The 17,256-nt window shown below is 36.4% G+C and overlaps 2 protein-coding genes across 2 annotated transcripts; both read left to right on the plus strand.

Moving 5' to 3' along the window:
- The first annotated feature begins 217 nt into the window (after nt 1–217).
- On the plus strand, nt 218–1,159 carry LOC102470819 (olfactory receptor 8K3). The gene has a single exon (XM_006148720.1). It carries the CDS (start codon nt 218–220, stop codon nt 1,157–1,159), a length of 942 nt encoding a protein of 313 aa, XP_006148782.1.
- Nucleotides 1,160–14,762: 13,603 nt separating this feature from the next.
- On the plus strand, nt 14,763–16,224 carry LOC102478409 (olfactory receptor 8K3). The gene is made up of 2 exons (XM_006148736.1): nt 14,763–15,666; nt 16,076–16,224. The coding sequence occupies exons 1-2, from the start codon at nt 14,763–14,765 to the stop codon at nt 16,222–16,224; spliced, it is 1,053 nt and encodes a 350-aa protein (XP_006148798.1).
- Nucleotides 16,225–17,256: the final 1,032 nt, after the last annotated feature.

Consider the following 17,256-nt stretch of genomic DNA (forward strand, 5'->3'; position numbering starts at 1 on the left):
GTCTGGTACATCTCCATTTCTATCTCTGTTTCTTTCTATATACTTATGTATATTTTATTTGCAGAAAGTAGGTTTATTTTAAGATACTCCAAATTTGAAATTAGGACTCATTTTATATGTGTTGGTTTTGTATAATAAAATACTGCCAGCTGATACAACTTAAACCTATTGATTATGCTGATGTATCTATCAAGAACAGGTTTTCTGATAAACCTGGATGGAAAAGCACAATCTAACAGTGGTGAATGAATTTATCCTCCTGGGAATCACAGACCGTCCTGATCTGCAGGCTCCATTACTTGGGCTGTTCCTCATCATCTATGTGACCTCGTTAGTGGGCAACTTGGGCATGATCATCCTCACCAAGGTGGACTCCAAGTTGCAAACCCCCATGTACTTTTTCCTCCGACACCTGGCTCTTACAGATCTTGGTTATTCCACAGCTGTGGGACCGAAGATGTTAGCAAATTTTGTGGTGGAACAGAATACCATCTCCTACTGCTTCTGTGCCACACAGCTAGCTTTTTACATAGTATTCATAGTTACTGAATTTTTCATTCTGTCAGCGATGTCATACGACCGCTACGTGGCCGTCTGTAACCCTCTGCTCTACACAGTCATCATGTCACAAAGGGTGTGTCTGGTGCTGGTGGCAATCCCCTATCTCTATGGCACATTTGTTTCTCTTACAGTTACCATCAGGATTTTCACTTCACCCTTCTGTGGCTTCAATGTCATCAGTCATTTTTATTGTGATTGTCTCCCCTTATTACCCTTGCTCTGCTCAAATACACATGAAATTGAATTGATAATTATGATATTCTCAGTTTTTAATTTAATTTCATCTCTTGTGATAGTCCTTGTGTCTTACCTGCTCATTCTCCTAGCCATTCTCAGGATGAAATCCTCTGAGGGCAGGCGCAAGGCTTTCTTCACCTGTGGATCCCACCTGACCGTGGTCACAGTGTTCTATGGGACTTTGATATTTATGTATGTGCAGCCTAAATCCAGTCATTCCTTTGACACCGATAAAGTGGCTTCTCTCTTTTACACCTTGATTATCCCCATGTTGAATCCCTTGATCTACAGCTTGAGGAACAAAGATGTAAAATATGCTCTAAAAAGAACATGGAAAAATGTATCTAATATTTTCTCTTAAAGTTTTTGTACAATATAATGCAGATAAATTATGCTGGAGACATAGAACTTGCATCTGTGTGTCTGCAAAAGAATAGCAATTACAAATGGGTCTGGCCAATGTTTAGAGACTGCCTCTATGCACCAATCATGGTGTGAGTGTCATACATTCAAAACATTTGTGTCCACGGCAGTAGAAGACTTTGCCTTACTTAGTGTGAAATATGAATTATAAACTGAACCAGTAAGTAAAATTTATAGGTTAACCAAATATTTAGGGTACTATAAACTGCAAGAGTTGGTTGGAACAGTGACCTAGTTTCATAGGAGTAAGGTAGAATATTAGGTACAGAGAATAGTTAAATTTATCCTTGTATTATCTTCATCTACTCCAAACAAGTTTTCAGAGTCTATATATGTGTTTGGGTATATTTATATTTTGTCTAAACTCATTCTTCCTGTTTTGACATTCATTGTCTCTACAATTGTGTTAAAGTCTAATGTGATTGCGATAAATTAAACTCAGTAGTGTTATGATCAGAAGAAACTGGTCATCTGAATTTGCTTTAATGTGCTGATTCCATGGGGTGCCTTAAAGTGCTTCCTTTTTTTCTCCAATTCCATTACTTTCACAGAAAAATCCCAGGCAATCTATCAATTTAACATACTTAGCACTTTAGCAGCTAAGAGGACCAGTGAGGCATCCAATTCTGTCTGTGTCCATTTGTCTGTATCAGGAGCTCTACTAATTCAGATAAATTTCATTGATGGAGTCATTATGAAAAATAGCATGGAGGTCTCTCAAAAATAAATAAATAGATAAATACAAGTAGAGCAAATATAAAACATGACTCAGTAATTCTTCTGCTGAGTATACACATAAATGGAATTTGGTAAGAGAAGATATCAGGTGCTCTTACCACACTCACAGAAAGGTTACTACGAGGATGATGCATATGTTGATTAGCTTGATGACAGCAATCATTGCAAGTCTTTGCATGAGACAGTGTGGTTTTCAAAGGATTAGATCAAGGATATATTTTTTTTTTTAAAAGGATAAGTTTCTTAAGGTCTGTTACAGAAGTTTCCAGAATTTTACAAATTTTTCCTATGTGCTTGATCTTTATTCCAGTCTTGTTTTTTTAGTGAGTTCTTGCTATTTTATCCTTAAAAAAAACAAGAATACCAAAATCTTGAAAGGAGGGAGAAATGGAAAAGAGACTGCAGTGTGATCATGCCCCATGGAGGGTATATTTTTGCTTTCCTTTACTTCTCTTTCTCTGTCTTTGTAAGTGCACATACCTCTGGTAAAAATGTTTAAACATAATACTGTGACCACATTGTCTTTGTTTCATTGCATAAGAAACTTACTTTATGATGAATAATTCCTCTTGCCCCCTTTTCTTGAGGCTTACCTGCCTCAAATTTGTTTCATGCGTTTGTATACATTTATTAAGATACTTTGTGTAACAGCATCAATTCATAACCCTAATCGGAGGAAGCAGAAGTAGATCATTCTGTGATTTGGACTATGCTATATTACTAATTTGTGGAGTGGCATGTACAAATATATATGCTTGTGATGACTTCTGCACATTCTTCTTCCTTCACAGTCCCAAGTCATCCCTTTTGTTCTATATTTTCATTATTTTTAACATTATGTAAATCTGGTTATATAGTACAGAGACCGAATTTATTTATTTGCTAATCCATTTATTTATTTATTGATATGGGGCACCCCTAACAATATCTTCACACCACAGTCCTCCCCTCAGCACTGCAGCCAGCCAAAACAGTAGGTACTTTTATGGGCTCTCCCTGTGTGTCCAGGGAGACTCAGAACTGGAACCTAGAGCTTTCCTGCATGGTCTCCAGTATCTTGAAGGAGTTGTTCCTATTGCCTGCACCATCATGTATAGATCAACATCAGACTTTTTTCTTAGCCCAGTATCATGAAATTCAACCATCAAGTAGAAAAGTTATTAGGCAGAACTTAAAAAAAAAAAGAAAAGAAAAAAAGATGCATTTCCTTGGCTTCATACTCTTATTATTCTCAAAATATTTCAATATTCAATGTTTAAATAAATATATTAAGTGTGCTACTGTCTGGATTCTCTCTTTCTTTATTTTTTAAATTGGAACTTCAAAATCTTTATACCAATAATCTTCTTTTTTCATATACATATGTATGTAGATATGTGTGTATGTGTTCGCATTCTCTTTTCCTATTTTTTTTTTTTTTAATTTTAGGGACTAGCAGTTGGCGTAATGGCTGTGTTGCTGGACTCCCATGCAAGTCCTGGACCCGGTGGCTTAAACTCATGCCAGGCATGTGTGCATGCGTCCCCAAGATCCTGAAGAGAGAATGGAGGAGAAGGGATTGCAACATAGCCATCCCCCTGGGGAGTGATTTCTTCCTTTCTGTCTCTCTGTCTTTCTGGCAAGTGCATGTGCTCTATAGCAAAAACCTCCCCCCCAAAAAAGTGTTTTTTAGAGAGTTGTGTTGTTTTGTTTGGTTTGGTTTGGTTTGGTTTTGGTAGGGTGTGTGTACTTTCCTGAGAGACAGTAAGAAACAGAGAGATAGAAAATGAGAAATCAGCCCCCAGGAGGGATGGCTATGCCACAATCCCTTCTTCTCCAGTGTCCTTTCGGAATCTTGAGCATGCACACACACACACACACACACACACACACACACACACACATGCCAAGCATGAGTTTCAAGTCACTGGGTCTGGAACTCAAATAGTTGTTGACTACATAGGAGTCCAGTGACATAACCATTATGCCATTTGCTAGTCTCTCTCTCTCTCTCTCTCTCTCTATATATATATATATATATATTTAAAACTGTAGACTATAAGGCTTACTCAGGTACTTTCTCTGAATATATACATTTATTTGTGTTAAGTTCTATCTAATATTTTTAAGTAGATCCTGTGGCTTTACTACACAAAATAATTTCACATCACATACAGGAATTAACATAAATATCATCTTTATGGGATGCTGTTGTGCATGTGTGCTATTCTGTAATATAATTTCACCCTTTTTTTTTCCTCATTAATGTACAATACACCTTTATTTAAAGGAAATTTTAAATATAAAACCAAGGCCAGTGACCTCTATCTTAGCTCTGATTTCCTCATACTCCTTAGGTTTTAGCATCCTAAAATGCATTTAATTCTTTTCATTAAAATAAGCATATTTCAATAAGATGCTGTTGCAACATATTATTATTTTAAATAAACTTCTATCAATAAAACATATTAGAATGTTGTTAAAAGCGTTGCATAAATAGAAGATGAATAATCGAAGGAATAGTGCATTGATTGTTCAGTTATGGTCATGATCTAAGAGGCTGGATTAAGGGCTGGAATGTCTAGCATGGAGTAATATCCTGCTAAACATATTTCTCCCCTGTTTACCTTTTTAATGCTTTAGGGCACGGTGTACTCACCAGGAAGACAAAGAGAGACAGAGAGACAGAAAGCGAGAAATCACCCCCCAGGGGGATAGCCACACCACAATCCCTTCTCCTCCATTCTCCTCCCAGGATCTTGGGCACGCACGCACATGTGCCCAGCATGAGTTTAAGCCATTGGGTCCGAGACTCGAACCACATTCAACTACATGGGAGTCAGGTGATATAGCCATTACACTAACTGCTGGTCCCTCCCCCTGTTTACTATTATAACCCTGACAGGAAGTTAAGTCACAGTCTGGAAAAATGAATGTAAATTTAAAGAAAACTCAAGTTAGTACCAGGTAAATTAGTACCACCACTTTAAAAATAAAACAAAACAAAAATCACAATGTACAAAATCTTTAAGAACTAGTTCCAGGTAACACACACACATTGAATCATTGATTCATTTTTCATCAATACTATAAAGTATAAAGACATATCAGCTTTGTGTGTGATAACAAAGTCTTAGATGAATTATATTCCAAAGTAACATTTATATAGACTATAAATTAAGATATAGCAAAGACAATAGCTATCAACCTATGTATTGAGATTGTCCTAGCCATTCTGAGGATACATTCCTCAGAGAGAGGCCATGTGGGAGTCCAGGGCCTTAACCACCACACTACCTGCTGACCCCAGACAGAGGACAGATTTCACACTGGGGAAGATTTTTCTTTTTATGAGACCTAAATAATCAGACATACATCTGCCAGAGGTTTCCTATTCAAAATATAAAAGTAATTCTAAAAAAAAAACCCAGAAAAATACAATAAAAAAAGAAAATATATGACTAAGCACACCTCAAAAGGAAATACATACATGTCTATTAAACATATAGGAAGGCTCTCAATTTTATTCAGCATTAGGAAAATAGAAAATAAAATGACAGGCATACTCATTCTACCCATAATGACTAAAAAGAAAACAACAAAAATATTAAGTTTTTAACAAGGATGTTAAGCAATCACAACTATTATGTCTTACTGATGGTAGTGAACACTGATATAGCTACTCTGGAAACACACTCCGCAATATTTACTAATGTTGAAAATGCATACTCTAAGCTGTTGCAATTTCAGTTTAAGAAATATACACAAATAGAAATTCAGGTAATGTTAATTAAAACATGCAAAGAATGCTCATACTCTCACTATTCCTAAAACCTCTAAAATAGTTTAATCCTAGTGATTGACCATAATGTAATAAATAACTAACCTGTGATATATCCCTAGTATTGAATCTTGCATAGAAACGAGAGTGAGCGGGACCAGCAGTTAACGTAATGGCTATGTCGCTGGACTCCCACGTGGTCGACCGCGGTTTGTGTCCTGGACCCGGTGGCTTAAAAAAAACTCGCGCCGGGCGCATGTGCATGCATGCCCAAGATCCTGAGAGGAGAATGGAGGAGAAGGGATTGCGGCGTGGCCATCCTCCCTGGGGAGTGATTTCTCGCTTTCTGTCTCTGTCTCTCTCTGTCTGTCTGGCAAGCGCACGCGCCCTATAGCAAGAAACCTCTCAAAAAACAAAAATAAAAAACAAATGAGAGTGAGCAAATGAGAACTACCTGTGACCATATATTAAATGAAAGGACCAAGACACACAAAAAATGTGACATGTGGTGAGTTTTATTCATAGAAAGTAATGGGGGATGGCAGGTGGCATAGTTGTTAAGAGGGTGAATACCCACATGGCTGATTGTGGTTTGAGACTTGGACCTGGAGGCTTGAAAATCAGGCAAGGCACCTGTACATGTGTGCCCAAAATCTTGAGAGGAGGATGGAGAAGAAAGGAATTACAGAGTGGTCATCTCCCCATGGGGTATTTTCTCACTTTCCCTCTCTGTCTCTTTCTCTGTGACCAGTGTGTGTGACCTATAGCAGTTAACAGTGAAGAGGAGAATGAAGGATTCTTCTGGGCATGCCGATAATGTTTTATTTTGTTGATGCTGCTTAATCCAGATTCTGGTTACATAGCTGTGTTGTTTCTTTTGTTTTTGCTTTTGTTTTTAGAGAGTGACTTTTGCTATATGACATGTGTGTTTGCTGGAGACACAGAGAGAGACTGAGAGAGACAGTGAGAAATCACATCCCTGGGGTGATGGCCACGAACAAAATCTTCTCCTCCTTTCTCCTTTTGGAATTTTGGGCATGCACACGCATGTGCTTGGTGTGTCCCAAACCTCCGGGTCCAGGACTCAAACCTCGGTTCCCCATATGAGGGTCCAGCACCTTAACCACTACGCCATCTGCTAGCCCTGATGTACTAAGTTTTTAAACTTTTATGCATGATACATGTATTTGTTCAAATAAATATTCTACTCTGAAAATAAAGTTTTATGCTACAAAATATAAGACCAATATACATATATGGTATTTTCCATGTGAATTTTTAAAGCAATATAATAGGCACTGTTTAAGCATTTCAGTATTGTGTCCTCGGTCATAAGGCCATAAAAAAAATGTTTTAAAAGGACTGAAAAGACTTATAAGGAAAAAAAAATGTCTTGTAGCTACAATGTTTTGATTGCATATCTCTGGGTTGCAGTTGAGAAGACTTAACCAAGAGGAGCTGTAGATACGCAGCCAGCACTGCTTTACTTGTATGGGAATAAGAAAGTCCTCCATGTAATTGCCAGGTATCCCATTAGCTTTTGTTTTGAAGCTATCGAATCCTTCAGGCAAATTTACAAATTGCACTCCTTCTGCTCAGGGATAATCTCAAAGGAGGAAAGAAACACATAAATTATTCTTAGTGGGTGATCTTAGGAACACACGGGGCACACGCAGATTCCTCATTAGAGGTAAGTAGATGTCTCCTGTCCTTGTGACTATTCCTCAGAATCCCAGTGACTCTTGGTTAGTCTCTCTAGACAATTAAAGCCACAGCTTTATCAAACCAGTTGATAACTGAATTTCTGGGCTGGTGCAATGCTGCAACTATCTTTATTACAGTCTTTGGTGAAATTTAAACCTATGCTTCCATGTAGTTAATTGACATTCTTTGAACAATAAAAGCAAAAACTGAAACAAAAACTCAGTTTTTGAAAAGAGAGTTATTGTTATGAGGAAACTCCATCCTCATATTCCTAAGATTTTTACAATTATTTTACTTCACTTGGATCCAAAACTAAGATGTGAAGCGTGACACTGATACTCATAGTTCATCAAATTTGTTTTAAATGTTGATAATCAAATAATGGATTTCCACAGGGCTTTCTAGTTACCTCTAAAATAAAGAGACTACATCAATATTTACGTGGTTATGTATTTTTTTTGTTTCAAATATGTCATCTGTATTTCATATATTTACCAATATCATTGAAGTGATCAGAATCATTTTTAAAGTACTACTTTTGGTGAGACCAAAGCAAATGGTAAAAGGGTCTGCCTTACTATCTGGTGTCTTCCCTCAGTCCACAATGTCAGATTGGACTTGTCTCTTACCTACAAGGCTTAGAGGAGACTTTAAAACATGATCAAATTGTAACCTAAAGAATGAAATGTACCTCTCATGGAGAAAAATAATATTAAAACCTGAACAAATATTTGTTTAAAAAAGAAGTTTTTTTAAAGTAAAAGAGAAGGAATAAATATTTTGCTTAAAATTGATTTTTCCCAACTCTCATTTATTTATTTTTTATCCACTCAACAATGTCTTTTTTTCTTTTTTATTTTGGAGAGGTTTTTGCTCTAGGGCACGTGCGCTCACCAGAAAGACAGAGAGACAGAGAAACAGAAAGTGAGAAATCACCCCCCAGGGGAGGTTGGCCACACCGCAACCCCTTCTCCTACATTCTCTTCTCGGGATCTTAGACTCACGCACACACACCGGGCATGAGTTTAAGGCACTGGGTCTGGGACTCGAACCACGGTCGACTACATGGGAGTCCAGCAACATAGCCATTACACCAACTGCTGGTCCCAACAATTACTTTCTTTTTTTTTCTTTTTTAAATATTTAATTTTATTTATTATTATTATTTTAAGTTGACCAGAGGGAGACAGAGAGAGGAAAAGTGACAAAGCAAGCTGCCAGATGTGGGACTCAAACCACAGTCGACTATGTGGGAGCCCAGCTCTCAACCACTTAAATTAATGTATATACATGCATGTTTTTCTGCTCTCTCACGGCACAAACACATTATCGTCCACTGTGTATTTTAGAGTTGAAAGCCATATTTGGCAGTAGGAAGCTTGATAGGACTTGAGAATTAGTTAACTTTTCAAACACCTCTACTCAGTCTAATTTTTCAAAGAATTTCCAATTTTAAGGTCTTCCCATTGTATTTCCATGTTTTGAAAATCTGATAAAATGATGATGTAATTTATAAGGAGGAATTAATATTTTTATGGTCAGAGGCAAGTCATCTTTAATAACCATATAAAATAACATAAATAAAAATAAAGCTACGTGGTTAGGGTGGTTAGAGAAATAGTTTATATCTTTTCTCACAAATATAGAAACTAGTATTTATAGCATGGATTTAGAAAAGAACTCATTTTTCAACCTCTTGAATGAGAATCAGAAATGATTTTTACTCTTTTTTATGAACTTTGCATAATTTTTTCATAACCACTAAAACATACAACAAATGTACTTTTCTTTAAAATTAATTTAGGTTCCATAAATAAGTCAAGAATTAAAATATAGTGAGCAGGAAATGGATATCATTTTTATTGGTTATCATTGTTATGAGATAATGGTAGGTTAGTTATTATATTAATAAATTTCTTATAAAACTACATGTTTCAATTGGCTTAGTCAAATCACTCAGAGAATGCTATTCTTACTGTAATTTCAAAATAACAATAAAATTTGATTCTATTAGATGAATGAAAGTGAATTAGCTATGCAAAAATCTTTCTATTTATACTATTTAAAGTAGTGACTAGTAATATATAATCATCATAAACATTACTCAGTGACTTTTATTTTAAATTTTGCTATAGAAAATATGTTCCCACCGGAAAGAAACAGAAAGAGTGAGAGAAAGTGAAAAAGCACCTCTTGCCCCCAAGGGGTGATGGCCATGCTGCAATCCCTTTCCCATTCTCCTCTAGGGATTTTGAGCATGTACACATACCACCGAGAGTGTTTGCAAGCCACTGTGGCTCCAGCACTTCAATATGTCAGCCTTGTGGTATCCAGATACCTTAACCACCACTCCACCAGATAGATGCTTTGGTGATTTTTTAAAATTATATTTATTATATATATATATATATATATATATATTTAATTTGCTATAGGGCATATGAGCTCACCAGAGAGAGACACAGAGAGAGGGAGAGGTAAAGTGAGAAGCAAGCTACCATGTCCAGGAATTGAACTATGGTCAGCTATGTGGGAGTCCAGTGCCTTAATTACCTTGCTACCTAATGGCTTCTCACTAAATGATTTTTAAAAACTAAAATCCAGTAAAGAAAAAAATCACATTTATTTATGTTGACTAGATCGATCATAACATTTGTCTTATCATGATTTGTAATATAAATCTAAATGTAACAAAACAGTTATGATGTAAAAGGACTTTTTGAGACAAAAATCCTGCATTTCAACCATTAAAAATTTATAATTCAGTGTCATTTAATACATTCAAAATATTGTATATCTACCACTATTTAGATGCAAAAAATTTTCATTGCTTCAAATGGAAACTCTCGGGCCCATTAATCATTCCCTACCCCTTCTTTCCTCCTTGTTCTTCTGACCCTGGAAACAGTTAATCTGCCTTTCACCTTTGTAGACTTTCTTGTTCTAAATAGTTCATATAAATCAAATTATCCAATGTATTGCTTTTCATGCCTGACTTCTTCCACTTAGAATACCATTTACAGGACTTATCCATGTAGCAGTATGTATCAATACTTTTTTTTTCATGATAATAGTATGCACATGTACACATGAGAGAAAGTGGGAGGAATAGATAAAACATAGAGGGGGAGAAGCACCCTCCACAGGTTGTCTGTTCATGCCACAACCCCCTTCCTCCAGACCTATAGCCCATTGGATCTTGAGTATGTGGTGTTTGCCTGACATGTTTCAAACTGACAGTTGCATTCAAACCATAGTCATCATGTGAGATCCTGATTCTCCCAAGCTGCGCATTACCGGTTAGCAGCGGAACAGGTCCAATACTTTCCTGCTTTTTATGGCTGATTAATATTTTATAGTATCGTCTTGTTTATCTGTTCATCAGTAGAAGGGCAGTTGGGTTGTTTCTACATTTTAAAAGTCTATTATGAATGATGTTGCTAAGAACTTCTAAGTGCGAGATATATTTTATTGATCTTTGTCTATTTGTTCTATGCAATATTAAACATTTCTATCTATAGTGAACACTCTTAATGATTACTGTAAAACTGACTATCTCCCAGAAATTTTGACAATTGTTTTATTATATCAGTTGGGACTCTGCTTATAATTGTACTTTCTTGGTGGACTGGCTCTTTTTCCAAGGTAGATAATATATTTCTTTGTCTCATAAAATTCTTGACATATTATAGCCTGTTTGTTTATTTATTTTTTTGGCCTGGAATACATTTTTCACTTTTAACCTATCATGTTTCTTAATCTAAAGTGACTCTTGTACACAATAGTCAAATCATTTTTAACTCATTATTCTAATCTTTGCCATTTCATTGAAATGTTTAATCCATTGCACTAATGAGGAAGTACTTAATCTGGACTTCCCTATTTAATTTTTTTAATATATGTTCAGTTCCTTCACCATTGTTATCTTATTTATTCATTTTTATACTAATGTACTATGTAATTATCTTTTCATTTCCTCTTCTGTCTTTTCTTGTTTATTTTTTAGTGGTTATCCCGAAGATTATAATTCAACTCCTAAATTCAAAGGAACCTAGTATGAATTAATGCCTTTTGAAGTTCTATAGCATACAAAACTTCTGCTTCCATACACTTCCACTCCTACTTTATGTTGCTATTGTACAAATGACATCTTTACATATTATACACAAATTAACATAGATCTATAATTACTATTTATGCATATGGCTTTTAAGGATAAAAAAAGAATTACAAACCAAAAAAACAATGACATTAGCTTTTAAAATACTTGTGTGTAATTTAATTTTTTTTTTTACCTTTACTCTTGTTTTATATTTCTTTCTATGGATTGTAGTTACCGTCCAGAAGCTTTTCATTTTATCCTAAAACTCATCCTTTAGTTTTGGTGCGGGGCATGTTTACTATTGAAACACATCCTCAGCTTTTGTTTCTGTCTTAATCTCTTCCTTTTTGAAGAATATTTTTTCAAATATGCAATTCTTGGAAAACTCATTAGTAGTTCATGTTATCCCACTGTCTCCCTGCTTCTATGGTTTCTTATGAGTGGTCAGTCAAAAATCTAATTAATGTTATCTCTTATCTCATAGATCACTTTCTCACCACTTCTAATTTCATGTGAATTCCTTCGATCTCTTCTAATTGGAGTTCATTGAGCTTCTGTTATACTGGCAGTTCCTTGAGTTTCTTGGATGTGCACATACACATCTTTCATTAATATGTGAAATATGTGGTTATTATTTCTCCAAATAGTCTTTCTGCCTTTTTTTCCATCTCTTCTTTTCTTCTGGAAATTTCATTATCATTATGTTGGTAAGACAGTTAAATCTTTGTCTTATTAAATCCAATTTCTGAGTTTCCTCAAAAATAGTTCCTATCAATTTTCTTTGTTCATCCCATTAATGGGGAATATTCCTGGTTTTTGCATGCCTCATAATTTTTTATTTAGCATTTGATGTTTTGAAAATCTTTTTACAAAGAATTATTTAATTCTGTTAGTTGTTATTATTTTTTTTTAATTTAACCAGAAAGAGACACAGGGAGAGAGAGAGAAAAAGAAAGAGAAAAAGCAAGCCACTACGTCTCGGACTTGAACCATTGTTGGTAACATGGAAATCCAGCACATTTAACCACCACACTACCTGCTGACCCCAGATATTTTGAATATCTCAATAGGGTTATACAAGAAATCATACTTTCTACTATCTACTGAATTTGTATTGCTGTTATTGTGGGTTATAGTTATTTATTTTTCTACACTTGTTTTAGAAATTCTTTTTTCTTAATTACTTTTCTAAATTATTGTAGTAAGATGGTTCTTTTTGGTGTGTCATTAAAGAAATCTATCCAGTCAATTAGTGATTCTCCAGTAATATCCTTCAATTGGCAGAAGGAAAATATAAGGACAAAAATGGCAGATTTTTTTCTTTCTTCAGATTGTCTTTGTGGGAACTCTTAGCCAGGATATTTAAAACTGTATTATCCTTCACTTCCTGCTTATGTCGAGCCTAAAGTTCAGCTAGAGCTCAAAGTTGAAAGTTTACTTTTTCGGGACCAACAGATGGCATAACGGTTACATTGCTGGACTTTCAAATAGTTGCCCATGGTTTCAATAACAGACCCAGAGGCTTAAAAGTCACACAGGATGCTTGTACATATATGTCCAAAATTCCAAGAGGAGAATGCAGAAGGGATTCTGGCATGGCCATCCTGATTTTTTTCTAGCATTGTTCTAGACCTGGATATGTGTTTAGCCTTCAATATTTCCCAGAAATTGAGCAGATGGCATAATGATAATGGTTACATAGCTGGATTCCCATGAAGTTTTACCACAGTTTGAATCCTGGACCCAGCAACTTAAATTCATGCCAGGCATGTGTGCATGCATGCTCAAAATCCTGAGAGGAGAAGGGAGGAGCAGGGATTGTGGCATGGCTATCCCTCCTGGGGGGTGATTTCTCACTTCCTTTCTCTCTCTCTCTCTGGTGAGTGCACCCACTCTATATCAAAAATCTCTCTATAAAATAAATAACAAAAATAACAACAACAACAACAAAACACAGGATTTCCCCATAAAAGTGGAAGCTTTTTAAAGCTTTTATTTCCCCATCCATCTCCTTCTCTTGCCACCTCTTTCACAGACATTTTGGTTTGTCTGCTGCCCCTTGACCTGTCTGTTACGACTTTGCCTTATGCAATGGCAGTTAGTATACTTGATTAAATTCTTTCCACAAAGTCTACTCAAGTGGCTGTTCCAGCTCAAATAATCCTAAATGGTAAAATGAAATCAAACCCCTAAATTAATCCTTCATGGAAATAGCAGATAAGTCAAAACACACAGCGAACAATTCCTTAAAAACAATGTCCATATTACCCCCTTTGTCAACAGGTAGCCTCACCATAATGTAGGAATGACTGTCATGAACCATGAAATAAGGACTAGTAGGCATGTAATTCAAAACTTCACAACACTTTCTTAACATGATCTAACAGCTGCTGCTTCTTCTTCTTCTTCTTCTTCTTCTTCTTTTTTTGTAGCTGTTTTTGCTATAGGGCGCATGCGCTCGCCAGAAAGAGAGAGACAGAAAGCGAGAAATTACTCCCCAGGGGGGATGGCCATGACACAATCCCTGCGAGGACACAATCCCTTCTCTTCCATTCTCCTCTCGGGATCTTGGGCGTGCACGCACACGCGCTCGGTGTGAATTTAAGCCACTGGGTCTGGAACTTGAACCATGGTCGACTACATGGGAGTTCAGTGACAAAGCCATTACGCTAACTGCAGGTCCTGAGCTTCTTTCTTTATTAAACTGTCTCTTGTTTGTTGCAAACTTTTGTTTATATTTTAAGTTAAAAAAAAATACTTTAGGGGGCCAGCATGGGAGAGAGTGGTTAAAGTGGTAGATTTCCATATGGTCTGCAATGGGTCTAGTTTCAAGCCAGTGCTTTGAAAATCACACCAGGCACCTATGCATATGTGCCCCAAATCCCAAGAGGAGACTAGAGGAAAAGGCTATCCTCCCTGGTGGGTGCTTTCTCACTTTCCTTTTCTCTATCTCTGTCTCTCTCTGTCAAGTTCATATGCCCTATGGCAAAAACCTAAAAAAATAGACTCCAGAAAGTTAAATATAGTAAAGAATTTTTTGAGCAAAGAAATTGATGAATTGTTCTTCCCCATACCTATTTTATGTATGTGCTTATGTACATTATATATGAAGTATAATTACATAAATATAAATATATCATATATAATTATAGTTATGCATATGTTTCTCAGTCATATATAATAGAAATTAACATTTTTTGTATATCTATTTCAGGATAGGTTGCCTGCATGGCCTGGATGGACCAACACAACCTAACAATTCTGAAAGAGTTCATCCTAACGGGAATCACAGAACTCCCAGAGCTGCAGGCCCCATTATTTGGGCTCTTCCTCATTGTGTACCTGTTCTCAGTGGTGGGAAACCTGGGCCTGATCCTCCTCACCAAGATAGATTCCAGGTTGCAAACACCCATGTACTTTTTCCTCAGACACCTGGCTTTCACAGATCTTGGTTATTCAACAGCTGTGGGACCCAAAATGCTAGTGAATTTTGTTGGAGATCAACACACAATCTCCTATACTTGGTGTGCTACTCAGCTCACTTTCTTCAGTCTGTTTATCATTAGTGAAATTTTCATCCTGTCGGCGATGGCCTATGACCACTATATGGCCATCTGCAACCCTTTGCTCTACACAGTCATCATGTCACAAAGATTGTGTCAGGTGCTAGTGGCAATTCCTTATCTCTACAGTGTATTTTTGTCTTTGTTGACCATCATAAAAATTTTTATTTCATCGTTTTGTGGCCATAATGTCATCAGGCATTTCTACTGTGATAGTCTGCCATTGATAACTTTGCTCTGCTCAGACACACGTGAAATTAAATTGATAATCCTCTCCTTTTCAGTTTTTAATTTGTTATCTTCTCTTCTGATAGTCCTCATGTCCTACATTCTGATCCTTGTTGCCATCATCAGGATGAACTCCCCGGAAGGCAGAAACAAGGCCTTCTCCACCTGCGGATCTCACCTGATGGTGATAGTTGTATTCTACGGTACTCTGTTCTTCATGTACGTGCAGCCCAAATCCAGTAATTCCTCTGATACTGGTAAAGTGGCCTCGTTATTTTATACTTTGGTAATACCCATGCTGAATCCCATGATCTACAGTTTTAGAAACAAAGAGGTAAAAAATGCCCTAGGTAGAACCTGGGAAATGTTTGTGAATATTCTGTTTAAAATTCATTGCAGCATATGGTAAAATAAATTATAAAATACTCTTCATGTACCATAACTGATGTTTTAGCTTTGATCTTTTGCCTCACTGGGAAGGATGTGATGACAAGCCTAGAAATAATAAAACTGATTATTTTTAAAGCAAAGTCTGTCACCACCAGGTGATTAATCTGCACTTGTACTTATGATATTAACTTGTTTTTAGTTTAAAGTTACACTTAGGAAGCATCCTCAATGATTTGCACATAGTTTGTTTTCATGTCTCTTCTACTAAACATTCGTTTGCAGGCAGGGACTTGTATATTCTGTTCACTATTTTATCTATAATGCCTACTACAGTAAAAGACTGGAAAAGACTGATTTCTACTGGAACAGAGAAAATCTGGAAGAACTTTACAATAAAACTTATCAAACCCTTAGCATTACTTCAAGAGTTAAGGTCATCAATAAAGGACTACAGCATGAAACTAATGGATCTGAAGAGGAATCACCTGAAAGAGAAAAGGGCTCTCCTCCTGGAGTGAATGATTGTCATCCTCATCATCATAGGGCTCTAACATTATGTTAGAGCTGACACCTCTATTTTTCTGATAAAGTGACAAAGTGTCATCACAAAAGATATTCAAGTTCTGCAATCAAAAATAAAATTTTAACAGGGCCAGCAGGTGGCATAGTTGTAAAGGTGCTGGATTCCCACATGGCTGACTGTGGTTCAATTCCCATACCTGTGACTTGAAACTCATGTCAGATACATGTGTGTTTGTGTGTGCCCAAAATCTTGAGAGGAGAATGGAGTGAAAGGGAGTGCAGTGTGGCCATTCCCCTGGGGGTACTTCTTCCACTTTCTGTCTCTTTGCCTATGGAAAGTGCATACACTCTATAGCAAAAATATCCAAAAAACAATTTTTCACTACTGAATGATCTCTTATGTAGTGGGTATTTATTTTTTTTTAAATTAAGAAATTATTATATGATCTTTTTCAACTTCTGAAAGTGTTGTTTCTTGAATAAAGATTATAAATAATCCAAAAGAGAAAAACGAAGAAAGAGACACAGAAATAACTGGAAGAGAAGAGTGAACCTAGAAATAGATACACTTTAAATGAAGGTATAGAAGTTATTCAGTAGAAGAAGTTATTCAGTAGAAGAAGAACATCCTACAAAAATTAAGACTGCAGAAACTGAATGTTCATAAGCAAAAGCAATCAAATGAAAAACAAATCATGTTGTTGACCTAAAACTTATAAAAAAATAAGTAAAAATAGTTAAAGAAGACGTGAAACTATTCCAATGTTTAGACAAAACCTTAGGAGAAAATATATATCCAAGATGTAGGTCTAATGAAGAGTTTATGGATGTGATATCAAAAACACAAGTTAGGGAACCAGCAGTTAGCGTAATGGCTATGTCGCTGGGCTCCCCCGTAGTCGACCGCGGTTCGTGTCCCGGACCCGGTGGCTTAAAACTCACGCCGGACGCGTGTGCATGCGTGCCCAAGATCCCGAGAGGAGAATGGAGGAGAAGGGATTGCGGCGTGACCATCCCCCCTGGGGGGT

Source organism: Tupaia chinensis, unplaced genomic scaffold (assembly GCF_000334495.1).
Source record: "Tupaia chinensis unplaced genomic scaffold, TupChi_1.0 Scaffold000242_1, whole genome shotgun sequence".
Taxonomy (NCBI): domain Eukaryota; kingdom Metazoa; phylum Chordata; class Mammalia; order Scandentia; family Tupaiidae; genus Tupaia; species Tupaia belangeri.

Excerpts from the sequence above, each read along its gene's own strand:
- LOC102470819 (XM_006148720.1), top strand. The coding sequence starts at position 218 with ATGGAAAAGCACAATCTAACAGTGGTGAATGAATTTATCCTCCTGGGA.
- LOC102478409 (XM_006148736.1), top strand. The coding sequence starts at position 14,763 with ATGGACCAACACAACCTAACAATTCTGAAAGAGTTCATCCTAACGGGA. Across the intron at positions 15,667-16,075 it reads AGAGGTAAAAAATGCCCTAG|AGAAAATCTGGAAGAACTTT; the intron begins GTAGAACCTGGG and ends CTACTGGAACAG.